This window comes from Ambystoma mexicanum, chromosome 3q (assembly GCF_040938575.1).
Source record: "Ambystoma mexicanum isolate Mex_15411 chromosome 3q, UKY_AmexF1_1, whole genome shotgun sequence".
NCBI classification, from domain to species: domain Eukaryota; kingdom Metazoa; phylum Chordata; class Amphibia; order Caudata; family Ambystomatidae; genus Ambystoma; species Ambystoma mexicanum.
Window position 1 is genome coordinate 734,103,001 of NC_090926.1, and position 16,737 is coordinate 734,119,737.

General features: G+C 41.2%; 1 protein-coding gene across 2 annotated transcripts in view; it reads left to right on the forward strand.

The window, feature by feature from the left end:
- The window catches only part of LOC138582917 (alpha-N-acetylgalactosaminide alpha-2,6-sialyltransferase 1-like), a 354,669-nt gene that overhangs the window by 176,715 nt on the left and 161,217 nt on the right, over positions 1 to 16,737 (forward strand). For both annotated transcript variants that reach the window (XM_069654670.1, XM_069654671.1), the window contains exon 2: positions 10,601 to 11,015. In XM_069654670.1, coding sequence (XP_069510771.1) covers positions 10,601 to 11,015 — 415 coding nt within the window. The remainder of the gene's footprint in view (positions 1 to 10,600; positions 11,016 to 16,737) is intronic.

Here is a 16,737-nt window from a genome sequence, read left to right on the forward strand (position 1 = left end):
TACAACCTATCTATGTCTTCAGTTTTACAAATAAATAAATGAAGACATGTCAACAGTGTAACTTTATTTTGACTATTAATCTTTTTACATTATAGTCATACCTAAAGTTTGCATAATAGACAATACAAATGTTTGTATGTAAACATATTAACACTTAGCAAAATCTACACTAATACCTTAACAAATGTAATTTCCATACTTCTTAAAAATATGTGTGCGTCTTTGTTTGCACACCTACACACATGAGAAGTACATAATTAAATTGTACAATGTACACATCATATTTACATTTCTTAAAAACTAAGAATTCATAGTGACACTTCTATTGGCACTATAAGTTGTACGCAGTGTGCAATACTTTCTTTTATTATACAAATATGCATCCTAAATTATAAAAATGATATCTACATTGCCATTTGATATCTTATCTCATAATTTGGTGTGTGTCCTTTCTTAGCCACCTCCAAACCTGGGAAGCTAAAGATAATTTTCTTAAACCTATCATACAAAATAGAAAAACATGCACAGTTTAATGACTGGATAAATTGGACAACTATTCTGAAAACGTCCCTCTGCATACAGAAGGTATTTATACATTTAACAAGCTAACCCTTTCAGTAAGGTATTTTAATATTTTCTTGCATTTAGAATACTTTTTAAAAAACATTGTGTGCATACTTATTTTCACCACCTTTTGTCAAAATTAGCTTTCTCTGGTTGGAATAAACTCACATCCAGATCCCCCTCCTCCTCACCTGAATCTTCGGGCGTGAGTTTCTGTCTTCGACCCTTCTATTTCTGGGGATTGGGTTTCTTTTTTGAGAAGAGATATGGCCTCCCTTGGGTGAAAGCTACTCTGTCACCTTGGAGAGACAGGGGGACAGAGGACGCCCTCCCGAGAGCGCCAGTGAGAGGAATATCCAATAGCTAAAAGAAACCTCTCTTATTGTTGATCTTAAATCAATCCTTGACGTGAAGTGTTGGATGGTAGGGATAGTCTCCAATGTCTGATGTTGCAGTAGACAGCCAAAATTCCTTGTCCAGCAACGGATGGAAGGTGGAGCGGAGACCCGGTAAGTATTCAATAGTTCACTACTTCCCCATGGAACGAGGCGAGCCAACACCAAAGTGCAGGCGGTAGACAGGGCCTGCCGAGCGGAGACTCTCCCCAAATGTAGAACTCAGTAAGCAAGAAGGGAAAGAGAAATGACCCAAAAGGTAACAGGATACAGAAGGAAACAAAGCGAGAAAGAAGAGAAAGCAGCTAAGGAACAAGAATAACAGGCGAATACCAGTGCGGTAAGGAAACTGCAAGAAAGGTGAGAAAAGGACCGGAAAAAGTAAAGGGGCGACAGAAAAGTTAAGAGTAACAGTTTACAGAGTAGAAGGGAAGGAGTCAACCGTAGCCGAGTAAAAGAAAGGAAAACACGATTAGCAGGAAACAATAGAGGGACAGGCTAACGGAGAAGAGCAAAGGCAAGGAAGAGTGGGACGAAACCTGGTAAGGCAAAGATAGCCAAAAAGCACAAAAAGTCCAAGCGCAAACACCCAGAGCAAAAGCGTTAGGTTGCAATGCGCCGGTATGAAAAAAGGGGGGTGGTTAAATACGGAAAAACAACAGAAAGACAGAAAACCCTAGCACGGACAAACAGGAAGTAGAGGGAAGGGAGTGGAACATTCTAATGGCGGTGTAGTTGCCAGCTGCTCCGTAGATGCCAAGGAGACAGGCGTCAGGAGCGCATGACACCTATACACATAATAAGTAAATACAGTATACCTAAATTGTTTCATAAAACTCTTATCAATAGTTACATTTTGTTTATTTTTCAAACATTGTACTATATGTTTTTTATATCTACAACGTACCGTTTACATATGTAAACAGCAGGCCTTTCTACACTCCCTCTTACTCAAAATAATGTACATGCAACCATTCATGTAACCTAGCACTTACAAGGAACATACGTATTAAAATATACAGTGTAGAAGATTGTAGAATGCTATTTCCTCTTTTAGTTAATATACTTTTCAGAATATTACATTTACATTTATTTTGTACTATTTTTAAAGTACATTCTTGTAACAATCCATCTCCCACTTTATATAAAACACATATGTGCTTATTCTTCCGTTTCAAACTTCTATTTTGCATATTTATATTCACAAAGCATATTACACATACATTTCAAACCTTTGGTTCTAACAACATTAAGTAAGCATTCTTTAAACCCTTTGTCAATCTAGCTTGCTGTGTGATTATACAGTCATTACAAACAAGCCAATCTACTTCTGTACACACCCATGTTGTGAAATGTCCACTTTCAGTGGATGCTCCTGCATGAAAAATAATTGCACATGTTTTAAAAGTGTTCTTACTAACAGAAACTTGACCACATTTCAAATTCATTAATGACGTGTTAATTTTCGTACCATTTACATTGTATCTTTGAAACATAATCAATACAACTAGATTTTGCAGTGTTGATTGTAAATTCCAATTACAGTCACTGCAATGCATGTCATGGAATGCTTTAGTTGCAAGATCAGAAAATATTAAACTTTTCTGATCAGGGATAGGCATATACACAAATCTTTCATAAAGATCTGGAGTAGAATAACCTTTCTTACATTCTGGACCCATATGATTCCACTTGCAACTAATTCCTGCATACCTATTTACATTAACAGTATCCTTCACTAATAAATCAAAGCCAGTCATTAAAACATCTTGACTATCTTCTTGTGTATTTTGAGAAAATTGCTGATTTCCGCTTGCAACCGCTACTACATTTATTTCGAATTGACATTGCCGATTGTAAACTGTGTGGTTTTTCATCTACAGATATTTTAAGAAATCGAGGTTCCACACATAGCTGCTTCTCTGCTGTGGAAGCTATTTTGTGCACCAATGGAGTCATCACAATAGCATTCAACTCCTGTTTCATTACTAAATCTGCAATGGGAGTATGTTACAATGGAACAACTCTCCAACTCTGTTAAATTCTGTTGTTTTTTAGTTTTGCATGGACTGATTTCATTTGAATGTGCTCTCACTGACTCCTTATGTTTTCTCAATGAGTGCTTCGCAGATACAGGTATAAGGTTCAGGTGAGGAGTATATAGTACACACAACCTATTATATATTCTCTAATGCAAGAAATATCAGCTGTCACTTTTTCTTTTCATTAAAGTTTATTAAAAATAAACCTTCTATATTTTTCACACATGACAAAGCTACATATGACACTCCTTCTTTAAACACTGTATGACCAATGTCAATAAGTGCTGCTTCTAAAGTCAACCGTTGTGATTTATAAATGGTTATTTCATAAGCAGAGCACAATGGAAAATGTGCTCTCTTCACAAAGGTATCCTTAAAAGCATGAAACATCTAAAGGTCCGAGAAATTAGATGAGTTCCTGCTACACGATCGAACCTAACTTCAACATGTTCAATATTTGTACTGTGAGGAAAAGTATGACATGCAATCACTCTTCCCACGGCTCCATTGACTAGACCAACTCCTACACTCAAGTGCTTCTTCAACATTACTTGTGCATTGATGCACAGTTTAAAACTCCTTTCAGACCTGCTGTTTTAGAAGTTGAATTCACTAGTTGACCTAATCAAGCGTTTGCTCTCTTATGCAACTCTAAAGGCATAACATGACAATCTAAAACATCACACGATTTTATCTCCACAATATTTTGCTTCTCTGTCAGTAGCATTGTAGAGTTAAACTTATTACACTGTCAAGTGTGCACATCAAAGCAACACAAGAAATATTTCTTTCCATAAGAGTCAACATGACATTAGATGGACTGCAATCTGCATGAAACATGTTAGAAATCAGTCTTCCCTTTAAGACTGCTCTCACATTTTCCTCAAGAATACCTATACGAATCTTAATAAGCATTTCTGCAAACTCGAAGTCTGCAAATTGCCTCATATTAATTGCAAGTTCCTGGAATTCAAAACAATTCCAGAGGTTAAAAAGACCAATAATTCCTATACATTTTTGACTGTCCTTAGGTTGCAGCATTTTGAAAACTGGTTGACTTTTCACAGGAATTAATTGTAACAAGTCTCCAAAAACAAGTACATGTTAAGCTACAAACAAAATGTTGTAGTCAGTCTTCAAAACCTCTTGCATTTGCAAGTGAATGAAAGCTAGCATCAAGTTAGACACCATACTTACTTCATCTAAAATCAAGGTATTTAATTTTCGAAGAACATTTCCTACTTCTTGTGCTGTACTTGATACAAGTTTTTGATACTCTAGTTTGTTGTCATGCTCTACTGGTAGCATCAACAGACAATGTAAAGTAACACCTCCTACATTAAATTCTGCTGTACCTGTTGGAGCAATTACAATGCATGACAAAGAAAAGTCTGTTTCATTTTGTATCATAGCTCGTATTGCATGTATTAAAAAGGAAGTACCAGTTCCTGCTTGTCCACTAACATACAACAATACAGGTTTGTACTGCACACAATGACATTCATGCTTGTCATGCTGTAAACCATGTAAGAACCTATCTTTAATTTTATAATACACTTCCTTTTGCTCTACATTAAGGTTAGTAACAATTTCATTACAATTAACATCTGCAACTTTAGTTTGTTGCATTCCACATTCTACTTCCTCCATGGCAATCTCAACATCAGTTTGAATAATTGGCTCACCAAATACCTTTTGACTTCCTACTGTAGAATATTGACTTCCATCGGGAGTCTCTTTTGCCAATTCAGCTGCCAAAAGTTCTTCTTGACATACTTCTTTCTCCTGTAACTCCAAGTACTGCTCACATTTTGGATATTTAATTAAGCTTTTTATTTTTTTAGCAAAAAATGATTTTTCAAGGTTTCAGAACTTCCAAGCAAATCACTCTGTGCACGCCATGTGAAGAACAACTGCAAAAGACAAAAATTAAATAATTCCTTTTTCTCTGCAGTTTGGCAAGACAGTTTCATGTGGTTAATGTGACTTGCCTTCTCATGTCTCACTAGACAACCACTACATCCATGTACTTTAAACCATACTATGTCACTGTATGCTTCAACATTTGGATATGAGTAGAATTGTGCTACTTCATATAAACAAAGATCCTCAAACATTTCAGATTGATTGGGATAATATGTATCAATCAAGTTGTTTTTCAAAATCTCTGTACTGTCAGGTACTGCATCAGCTAACTGTTCAATTTCACTCAAAGGCTTCAATAACCAATTTCTAGTACTAGTTGGTCCAAGACTTAACCAAACAACATTAATGCTATGCCCATAGAGAGTCAAACCAGTGAGTCGATCTGCAGCTTCATAGCTAACATGCTCTCTATATGAAAGCATCTTCAAATCAAAGCTTAGAATTTTCTGGCTAAAACTTTTATCTGCTGATAAATCTGCCCATATTTCAGCTGCATTGCTCTTTCCAGCTTTTGTCATTCATGCTGTAACGTAACAAGCAACAGCTGTTGAATCATCAGGAGTAAACTGTACATCAGTATTTGCATTCCATAGCTGAACAATGACAGGATTGTGATCATAAATGAATTTGCATTCCTTACTTCTTTTCTAATTATATGTATTTCTTGGTGACTTACCTGTAACATGGTGTCGAACAGGTGACATTAAACTATTCTCTAGACCAACTGGTGTGACAGGCCTTGGAAAGCTAAATGTGCACTGAGTGTAGTACTTGTATTTACTTTTGAATTTTCTCTAACAGTATTTTTCACATGAGTGCTTTTGAAATCTTTCCACCTTGTTCCGTAGTTCAGTAATCATGTGCTGAGCTGGAATGGAACAAGTAACATATTTTTCAATGAACTCCATCACAAAGCCATCACTTTCCTCACTAAACTCAAGAGCATCTTTAATCCACAACAGCATGTTTATATGTGGAATCCCACATGCCTGGGATCTTTCCTCCCAAAAATGTTCCACAGTACCTAATGGTCCATTTTCTTTATTAAATATAAAGAGTAACATGACTAAAAATGTGTGATGAAAAGAATACGAAACACTTAGAGGATCCATCGAACACAATTCCCCTGGTGTCATGTGGTCCATATCTTCTTTCTGTGAGTTACTTTTATGAATCCACTCTGTAGAATCATCTCAACCATACTCAGTGCAACTCAAAGTCACAAACCAAGTTGGAGGGCCCATGCATCTAACCTCAGAGTATCTCCTATACTAATATTCATGGTTCCTTTGAGATTAGCAAGAATATTGGTAAGTATACCCGGTAAACCCTCATTTTTTTCTTGCCAACTAATCACACCCTAGCAAACCTATCACGATTTAGAAAACTATCATGATTAAGCACAGCCATCAAGCTATAACAAACCTATAGTGGCCTAGACAATTAATCAAGCAATAGCAAACCTATCACAATTCAGCACATTATCATGATTGAACACAGCCATCAAACTATACCAAACCTATCATGGCCTAGCACACTGTGATGATTAAGCACAACCATGCTGCTTTAGCAAACCTATTATGGCCTAGCCAAACTATCACACACTATCAAACCTATCACAATTTAGCAAACTATCATGATTGAGCACAGCTATCATGCTTTAGCAAACCTATTGGGGCCCAGCCAACTAATCACACACTAGCAAACCTATCACAATTTAGCAAACTATCCTGATTGAGCACAGCAATCATGCTTTAGCAAACCTATTGGGGCCTAGCTAACTAATCACACAATAGCAAACATATCACTATTTAGCAGGTGCATCATGGCCTAACCGGCCTATAATAGATCAGCAACCCTGCAGTGCCTAAGCCAGTCTATTAGGGATCAAAATCCATATCATAGCATACCAGTCCCCATGAGGAGACCTATCACTTCTTAACAAATCTATCCCCACTAAGCAAACCTAACACAGCGGCTCAACCCTCTCATAGCTTAGATAACAAATCAAGGCTTGGCAAACCTATCTAGACAAACATCCTTTCATGACTCCGAAAATCTATAACAAACCTGTCACAGTTAACAAACCTACCAAAGAACTGCAAACGTATCACACCTTAGCGACTCTGCCACATTTTAGCAAACACATTACTGTAGAGAAAACCAAGTGGGAACACCTCCCTGAACTGAGCAAATATTGTACAGCTGAGCAAACATTTCCAAGTAGAGCAGACCTACCACTCAGACTACTTCGACTTTACCAATTCAGGCCATCCGTAGTCTAGCATGACACGCGCAGCTTTTTTAATCAGGAAAGTGCAACACAGAATATTGACAACAGCTTATTTGACTGAAATGAAAGCCTTCCCTTTCTAACCTGTATGGCCCACTTCTTATTTCACTGCACGGTCTTGCTGTTTTTTGCCCCGCTCCTTCAAACCTCAGTGCCTGTCCCTCTTGACAGACTCCTGCTAGCACCAAGAGGCAAATCACTCTGTGCTGTGTGCTTTACAAATGACAAAAAAATACGTTCAATTCCTCATTGGAAAATACTTACTTTGATGTTTTCTGGCATTAGTCATGTATTGGCAGACACTGTGCATGTGCAAGTCCTTTAGCATCATACATCTTCCGCAGGGTTTACTGGAGCATATACTGCAGGTGCAATTAAATAAATCATGTAAACACGTGTGATATCCTTATTTGTTAAAACTCCTCTTGCTGCCAGTGATCCAGCAGGTATCAGTACATTCCTTAAGCGTTAGAACACCGCTCCGCCATGTTGGTGTCTGCAGCTGTCATTAATGTCTAACACATGTGATTTTGGGGAAATTCAAAATGTCCTTTCTGGCAACTCACTCTATTATCTGAATAGCGTACTGCAATAAACTGCTCACATTTAATAGTAATATTATAGACTGTATCATTTGCTACAGACACCTGCCCTAGACAGTGATGACTCACATCACACAACATAAGAACAACAAAATCCCATGCAGTCACGCCTGAGATAACTCCACAAGCAGATATGCATAACACAGGCATAATGAATAGGCCAACGGAGCAGGGTCTAACAAGAAGGAGGAGTTCTTCCTCTGAGCTGTTTGTATGGCGGCTCTTCTGTTTGGGTGGCTGTGAAACCTTGTAGGATGAAACATGTTTCTGTTGTATTTCCTTGGGCAGAATTCCAGGGTAATTCCATATGCAAGCCCATGACTTATAAGGAGAACACCAAAAAAGGGTACCTGGTCATACCTGCCTACATTTGAAAATCAAAAACCATGAGATGTATGCCCCGCCCACAGCCACACAATACTCCGCCCATTTGCACATGGCTCCGACCACACACCTCGCCCACATGTCAAAGAGGTAAACACGGTTGTTGTAGCTGTCATTAGAAAAACATAAAATCAACACACACAAAACCAAGAGAGGATATTTTCTTCTAATAGTGTTTTTGAAAAGCTTAGAAGGTGTGTATGTTTTAAACCACAAGAGCCAATACAAAGGTTTTCCCTGGAACTTGCAGTACCGACATTTCACCTTAGTTGTTTGTTATTTTTCATCAGGTTGTATAGTGCAGTGGTGGGGTGCCCGGCATGCAAACCTGATGGCTGCGGTTCAATCGCTGAGGTCGGCTTTAATTCATGAATTCAAGGATGCCCTTCAATGTTTCTCACTTTAGCTGGGGGGACTGAGTCCACCCTCTGAAAAAAGTGGGTGGACAGAGTCCACCCGAGTGTACCCTCGACTGGAGCCCTGGCAAACTGGGCAAAAAGAATGAAAGCTGAAGCAAAATAAAGCAAACTGGGCGAAAAGAATGAAAGCAAAATAAACGCGCATTATTTTGCTCCAGTCTGCATTCTGTTTGCCAATTTGCTGTAAGCGTTACAGTGACTGACGCATAGACAAATCAACTAACTAGAACTAGGGAATCCTCGGTTCCGGGCTCACAATCTCACGGCACATGGATGGCAGCAGGAAGGCTGGGTGGGCTGGCTCTGGAAGTCGGAATCTGAAAATGGATTCAGTCACATCGCTCTTCGGGCCACACTGAGGTCGGGAGTCCGCAGCGCAGTCCTTCCTTGGCAAGTATTAAAAAAAAAGCAATGAGTAAAAACTGCCTGCCAGCAACGGGCTAATATAGTGTGCAGGGAGGAACAGTTGTGCTGTTTCCGTGTCCCGCCTACACCCGATTGGCTACCGGCAGCGGTCTTTAGCAGCCAATCAGATGGAGGATTAGAAGGGACCCGGAAACTGCAGCGAAAACCCAGAGACTCGAGGGTCTTCCCCAGAGACCTGGAGAAGAGGCTAAAAACCCAGAGTCTCCGGGGAAAACCCAGAGGTTAGGCAGGTATGTACGTGGTTCGTAGCAAGTTTCCATGATTATAAATGGGGGTTAATCCAACTTTGAAACCTTCTGACAACCTGGCCTTTTCCCCGGATCCCGAATGCCAGGATCTCAGGATTATTATTTGATGTCATTAAATTAGACACTTCATTGGCATTGAAGGGTGAATATTGGTAACCGAGATGTGGCGGTCAATATGGACACCTAATAGCATGACACAAAATGTATCCCACAAAATAAGACTAAACATCTATTACAAAGATTTAATGAAATGGTGAACTGCCCGCACCCTTTTGAACACAGTAGTAAAACTCGTCCTAATAGTAACCAGAGAGAGTAGGGAGAGCCATATTTGAATAGGATAAATTAATGCAGACAAATACAATATATATGAATTTCATTTTTAACCAATTGTTCCCTAAGAGTTCTAAAAGATCAACAGGACGGTAATATACCCATGTTAGGAGACGATATTTGTTAATATAATTACCCATAATCCCATGGGCATTTTTATAGCTTGTAGCAGGGAGGAATCATCAGACATTTTCTTAAACCAATGGTGAAGTTGGAGCGTGGGCTATTGCACCCTTTAAAAGGCTGTGGAGTACCGTGGGTCAGGAAGAGGTCACCAGTGGGCACCGGCCGATGCTCAGAAACTGCCATTCAGGCAATAGTCTGCAAATTAAAGTATGGATCATCAAAATGTGAAGGATGGCAACTTTCTTATTTTTAAAGTGTAGTTATTTAAATGTATGCGATTGATAGTGCATTTGCTTTGGACATAAGGCTTAAAGTCTTTCCACGTGATTTCATTCTAGTTTGTTAGATTTCTTTAGATGTCATTGGCGTCATAAAACAGCTTTGGAGATGTATATAGACTTTGGACACCTCAATACGTATGGAAAGGAAAACATCCGGGGGAATATTGTATTTTTCTATCTTCAACAGATTTAAAGGCTTGGTGTGTCATCCTTTCCACCAATCAAGTTTGGAATGTGCAGGGAAATTAATTGTAACAAGGTAGTCTCACTTGGCGGCAATGACTGTTAATAAAAACACAATTGAAAGGTTTGTTTGGTTTTTAATAATACATGGGTATTCCTCTTTTTGAATGTATTTCATGCCATGCAAAGGTTTCCTCTTACCGTTTATTGCCTTTTGCCTAAAATATTGTCATTGTGTGGTGGTGTGTGTCCAAATGGAAACCTTCATGCCGCAACTACATAGTTGCTATGACTAAAGTGAACGCATAGAAAATAGTATTGTGGAAGCCTGTGGCCCCAAAGGTGAACACAATCATTTTATCATAATTCTTTCCCTAGAGATGAACTTCTCCTGACGTCCACTGATGGGACAGAGCCGTCCTCTGAAACTGAAATCCCACTTCAACATATGCCATTAGCAGGTGAACGGAGAGCACTGGGGACTGTAAGTGCCCTGCCACCATCATACACCCCACATCTCGATGAAGGAATCACGACCACCCGGGAGGAGGCTACGGAGGTCAAGGGACAAGTGTCTACCATTGTAAGGACTCTTGTTTCAGGGAGTTCAAGAGAGGCAAGTGTTTCTCCCAGCGCCTTGCTAGGGTGGAAGGCAGGTTCGACGTCATCAGCCACGGCGCGTACAAGTCCTCCACCAACAGGAAAAAACAGAATCCTAGCAAAAGACTTCACGGCTGAGCCCCACTGGGGCTTCGACGAGGAATACACCTTGGAGCATTCATCCAGGCGAACTGTAAGTTTCACAACGGGCCTGGAGTGAGAGCACAATATCACCCAAGGGGCCGCTCTCTTTCTTGTAGTGATGAGTAGAATTATGGCTAATCTCCACTATGGTAGTAGTGCTATATTTGTCCCCAAATGCCATTTTCCAATAAATGTGCATTTCTAATTTTCTTATAGAAGTGGCAGTTAGTCTGATTTGAAGTGCTTCCAATTTTGGCAATAAGGGGACTGATGGCCATGGAGGCAGGTGCACATTCCGCATAACACAATTTGTGTGAGCGAAGAAGACGGGATGTAGCTGACAACTTAACAATACAACCTCACCTCATGCCTTTCCTCGGGGACTACAATCTCTACCAAGACTATTTATTTATGTGTGCATTTTGAATATGGCGAGTAGTTTGCAAAGGAACCTGCATATCACCAAAATTCAGAAGGGAAAGGAATCAGGAATCCCTCTTGTGCTCAAACCAGTGCCAAGCCCCAGAAATAAAGGATGTATACGATTTGGCCGTGGCAGAATTCTTTGTGGCTGAATCGACTGTGGTCAATTCGGTCGTGAAGACATTTTTTCAGTGGCCAAATCTGGTCAAACTTTAACCCCCGACAGCCCCCAATACATCCCCCCACACACTCCCTGCTTACTTGTTTACGTCCGGTTTTCTTCTAACCCCGCAGCGTCAGTTCCGCCCCTCCTACGTAAGTCAGATCCAATGCTGAAGGGTCCCCATTTTTTCTTCTTTTTTTTGTTTTCCCGTCCCCTGCCTCCAAACCTCCGGAAGCGGGTGACATCCCCGCTACGCCAAAGACCATCACTACCAAACATGGTGAGCGGGGGACACCCCTGCAGGCCTGGCTCCCATTTTTGGTAGTGATTACCCAATTTGATAGTTTCAATTCAATCAAATGGTACTTGCCGAATTTGGCCAGATGTACCATACGATCAATCCGAAATGATCAAATGGGGTAATACCGAAAAAAAGACAGGAATGATGCTAACATCTAAATCTTTACCAAATTGGCATGTTTCGTTTTCGATTGATTTTTGCTCAGGAGGGTCAATCCATAGTTGTATGTCACCTTTGTGCTAATTTTCGACCTCCAAGTCCGAAGGTCATACGGTAGACCAGAGGTTAGTGACAGATGCTGTCTCTTTAGCATGCACAATTCAAGGATACTCATGGGATCAATAAGGCCAATGATGGAAAGGCCCTTTTATAAGGCACGCACCCTCTTAAAGATAAGCGGGGTCATGTGGGGACAGGCTCCATTTGCAGTTTAGTGAAAAAGATCCCCTGCGTGTAATTGCCCTTTGCCCTAACATGGTGGTAAAGTTAGGGGTTAAAACAAAAAAAAAAAAAAGATTTCTGCCTTTATTCTTCCACTATGTGGTGGAGAAGTGCAAATGCCTCTTGCAATTAATGATTGTGGGAGTCATTTCAAATAGATTCCGAAGGGTTAAGCACTATTTCTTCTGATCCGCTTCACCTGGACCATGACACTGAACACTGGCGGTTGTCCAGGTGCAACACCTGCAACATGTGTTGCTCCTTTTATTTGATCACACTTTTTGTTTTGTCAGCAACACCATTGTGTTCTATGTATTGATCCTCCACATCCTTCCACCTGGGGCCATTTGACGTCTCTGTCTTCAGAGCTTTCTAAGTGACAGGAGGGGAAGAAAATGTACAATGTCCTAGAGACTTGCTGTCGCACTTAATAAGTGCCTGGCCATTGCCTAGGTAACACGTGGGTTATTTGCACCTGAAAGGCTGCAGGAGAGCTGCAGTAACTTAGCAAATATATGCCTTCTCTGAAGAAAGAGTGAGTCAAAAAGGAACACGCCTTTTGTAAAGCTTAGTGTAAATCTCTGATGTATTCTATTTTTACACAAAAAAGAGGTGCGTTTTCTGAGAATAAAGAGCTCTCAGGTTTCCCGTGGCCATTCGTGAGAAATCCATCCAGTCCTGTTTTTATTTGGAGTACTGGGACTTGGAGTTTTCCTCAATTTCAAATGGAAAAGACAAAAACTAAAGTCCCAGAATGGAAAGTGTAACTCAATGGCCTCCTGACTCATGGCCACGGGAAGCTTAAGAGCACTGCGAATATTCATATTTTCTTTGCATTATGCATAACAACAAGCTATATGTTTCTGCTAAACCATAACTATCAGAAATTCCACTTTGTAAACTTATAGTGATGTAAAAAAAGGAGACCTTTCATACTTGCATTACTTTGCAATCTTGACATTTTCATGGGTCATTTTCATTCACATGTCAATTGCACCAGAAGGGACAGGCTCAGAGATCAGAGGGTGGCCAGGTAAACCAGTGCAGTTTCAGTATAAGCCAGGAAATCAGCAGGGGAGAGGAGGATAAAAAGCAGAAGCAAAGAGAAAGGTTTTGAGGGTAGGTCTAATGGTGTAGTAGAATAAAATGGCTTCCCCTGTCCTTCTCTGCTAGTGGCCTTACGGGCGTGCATCCCTCATTGTGTTATTGCAACACTGAGCCTGTATCAGTCACATATCAGTTCCATATTGCTTGATTTGGCGGGGGTCTCCCGAGTCGGTCAGGGCACCACAGAATCTACTACAGCAGACTGGCTGCAGCTGAACCAACATTCATGTTCACCCGCACTACTGACAGTAAACAGAGCAGCTTGGCCAGGGTAGAGCATTATTCCATAGTAGAATGGTAAACTCTTTGCTATGTAATTATGTTATCATTGGCTTCACTAATTCCGCAAACCTTTCTCTCTCAAGTTTCAGAAAACCTCTTTGTGGCAAAATGCCAGTTTCTGTGACAAATCACGTTTTCCTTTTCTTTCATCATCCATGCAACCATGTATCCAACATCGCAAAATGCATATAATACACACATAATGACACCACCTCTTCCACATCCCCATTATGATCATTCCCTTGTGCCTCAATGTATCTCTTCACCTCCTTCATTCTGTCTCAATTGTTTTGCTTCACCCTACCACTCCTGCTTACTGTAGACCATGGCCTGCGTGGCCTCTGGCGGGGTCGCTTTGCCCCTATTTATCGGAAAAGGACTCAGTGCCATTAGACCACTGCGATGGGGACTGCAGTGGCATAAAATACAGTGAACATAACACGTGTTGTTTCGGTGTTGGAGTAATGTGTACAGATGTGTTGTCAGTTAGGGTAGGAGGAAGAATAATTTAGAGGTGATTATTGGTGGCATACATTGCCAGCAGTCCATCCAATAACTACAGAAAACTTTTTATTGTTGGAAAAATCAGAGGAGGTTGCATTTAGTTGTTTAGGTCCATATAAATCATTCTTTATACAGCTTGTAGATGTTAAATCGGTATCCAGTCAATGGGCCTCATTACGACCCTTGCACTCCCGGAATGAAGGGGGTCGGTACGGGACCGGCCCCCTTCATTCCGTGAGCGCGTATTACGAGGTTCCCTTTGCGGGACCCGGATCAGACGTCTGGTAAAACCAGACGTCTTTTCCGGGTCCCGCGAGGGGAAGAGGGCATTAATAACGGGCCAGATGTAATCTGCCCATTGTTACCTCTCTCCCCATTCCCATTGAGCCCTATCAGGGCTCAATGGGAATGGGGATGGGTTCCTGCAAGGAGGAATTACCGGGTCCTCCTATGTCGGAATGACCTGGTTATTCCTCATTGCAGGAACCCGGTAAAGGAGCCCTCGTAATGAGGCCCAATATATCTAAAACACTACAGATTGGTACATTTCAGAGTGGACCATAACACCGAAAAACACAGCAAACATGAATTAAATAAATAAAGGGTAGTGGGGTGAAGGGGTTAGAATGGGTCGGGATGGGGTTGGCGTGGTGGTATAAGGCTAGAAAAACTGGGGGTTTGTGGAGGGAGACGCCCACATTAAATTGTCTGGAAGGAAATTCCCCACTCTGTAATTGTGGTCAGTAAGATCCCATTTAACCATTAAATCCTGCCAGGATTACATGGAATTATGGTACAACACATCTTCTTTTTTTTTTAAAGTCTTTATTATTTTTGTAAGCACTTGGCATATCATATATCATACATACAGCACCTGCCACGGTAAAACATATCATCAGATCAGAAAGATCAAGCGGGCAGACAGCCCATACCTCAATACTGGTCAAACAATTAGGAAACAAGTATAGAGCCAACTTGTGTGGAGACCAGGGATCCACTAGGGTCTTCCACAGCGGGCAAATTCATGTCATCGTCTTGTAACTGCCCAGATCGCAAATGATACGCCCTAAAGGGGCCCCATATGTCTTTCGGGCGGGCTTCCACTGGTTGCATGAAGGCCCAGAGTTCTTCCTTTACATTAGACCAGGTAACCGCTTGGAGCCATTGTTCCTTAGTTGGTACTCGTCCAATTAAGATACATCGCTTAGCTGGGAACAGGCATAGACTTAATCATTTCTGCATACTACCGCTAACACCATCAAAAACGTGCAAAGACACTGTAGTGGAGCGGGCGGCATATCCACACCTGCTATGTGTGACAACACAGTGCACACATCATTCCAAAATACTAGAAGCAACGTACACTCCCACATCACATGATAATACCCCACATTGTCCTTTTACACCTTGGACAATCGCCCGTTCCCACCCACGAGAAAAGCTGCAGCCGGGCTGGTGTATAGTCACACCTGTGTAATACTTTTAGCTTCATCATGGGACAACACATCTTGGCATGCACAATGAAGTAGCACCAGGAAGTCTTTAGGCACTGTCATCTTCTGTGGGAGGGGTGTTTTCTTCTTCTTAGAAGGGATGTGTAAGGTCTGTCGGGAGAACAGTGGTGGAGGAAGGATGGATACGTGCAACAGTTGCCCCGTTAGCTCCCCTGCATGTGTTCCGTGCGCCTCCTCCCACTGCTCGCTCAGCCCTTGACTTGCATCACCATTGCAGCTTGCAGTTACGATCGTGAAGGCCCTACGTTTTGCAAACTATATTGCATTGAACCGGCATGGAAACAAGGTCAGTGGAGCTTTATGGCATGCCGCCTGCATTTCCCATTCCCCTGGACCTGCACTCTGATTAGGGGTGGAGCTAGTAGGAGAACAGTGATTGGCGGTGGCATGTCAGCTCTGAAGTGCTGCATTTAGCTTTATCCATTTACCTTTTTATAAATGCCCACTAGCATTCCTCCACTGTGCCCATCCGCCTAATTGGTCAAAGCATCTCTAGTGTGGGCCTTTATTTAAACCCCTTCCCATTGGCCACACATCGCAGCCTCCACAACTTGAATTACTGTTGTGGCCTGACTGGAGCTGGGCCAGAGGGAGCGAGGAGACTGGCGACACCTCATTGAGAAGGTATGTTTATTTTTTTTCATTGTGTGAGTGTGTTTGTGTATGCACAGAAGAGTTTGAAAGAGTATGCGTGACTTTGTGTTAGGGTGTCTGGCTCTGGCACCACGAATGAGCCAACCTGGCCCTTGAATGGAATTTACAAAGCAATCAGACATATATTCTGGACATCATAGTGAGCATGTTTTACAGTGGTAATATTGGAATATGTTTGAGCACTGGCAGTGTAACAAAGTTTTTATGCGGCAAGGCTGCCATATTTCATAGACACATGAGGCATGAACATGTGCTTTAGATTTGTGGTGCTGGCAAATATTATGAACAAGACATCATCATGAAAGTGTTTTTCAATGATAATACTGGCATATGTTTCATCACAGGCAACATGGAAACATGTTTTATAGGTCAAAGCTATCAT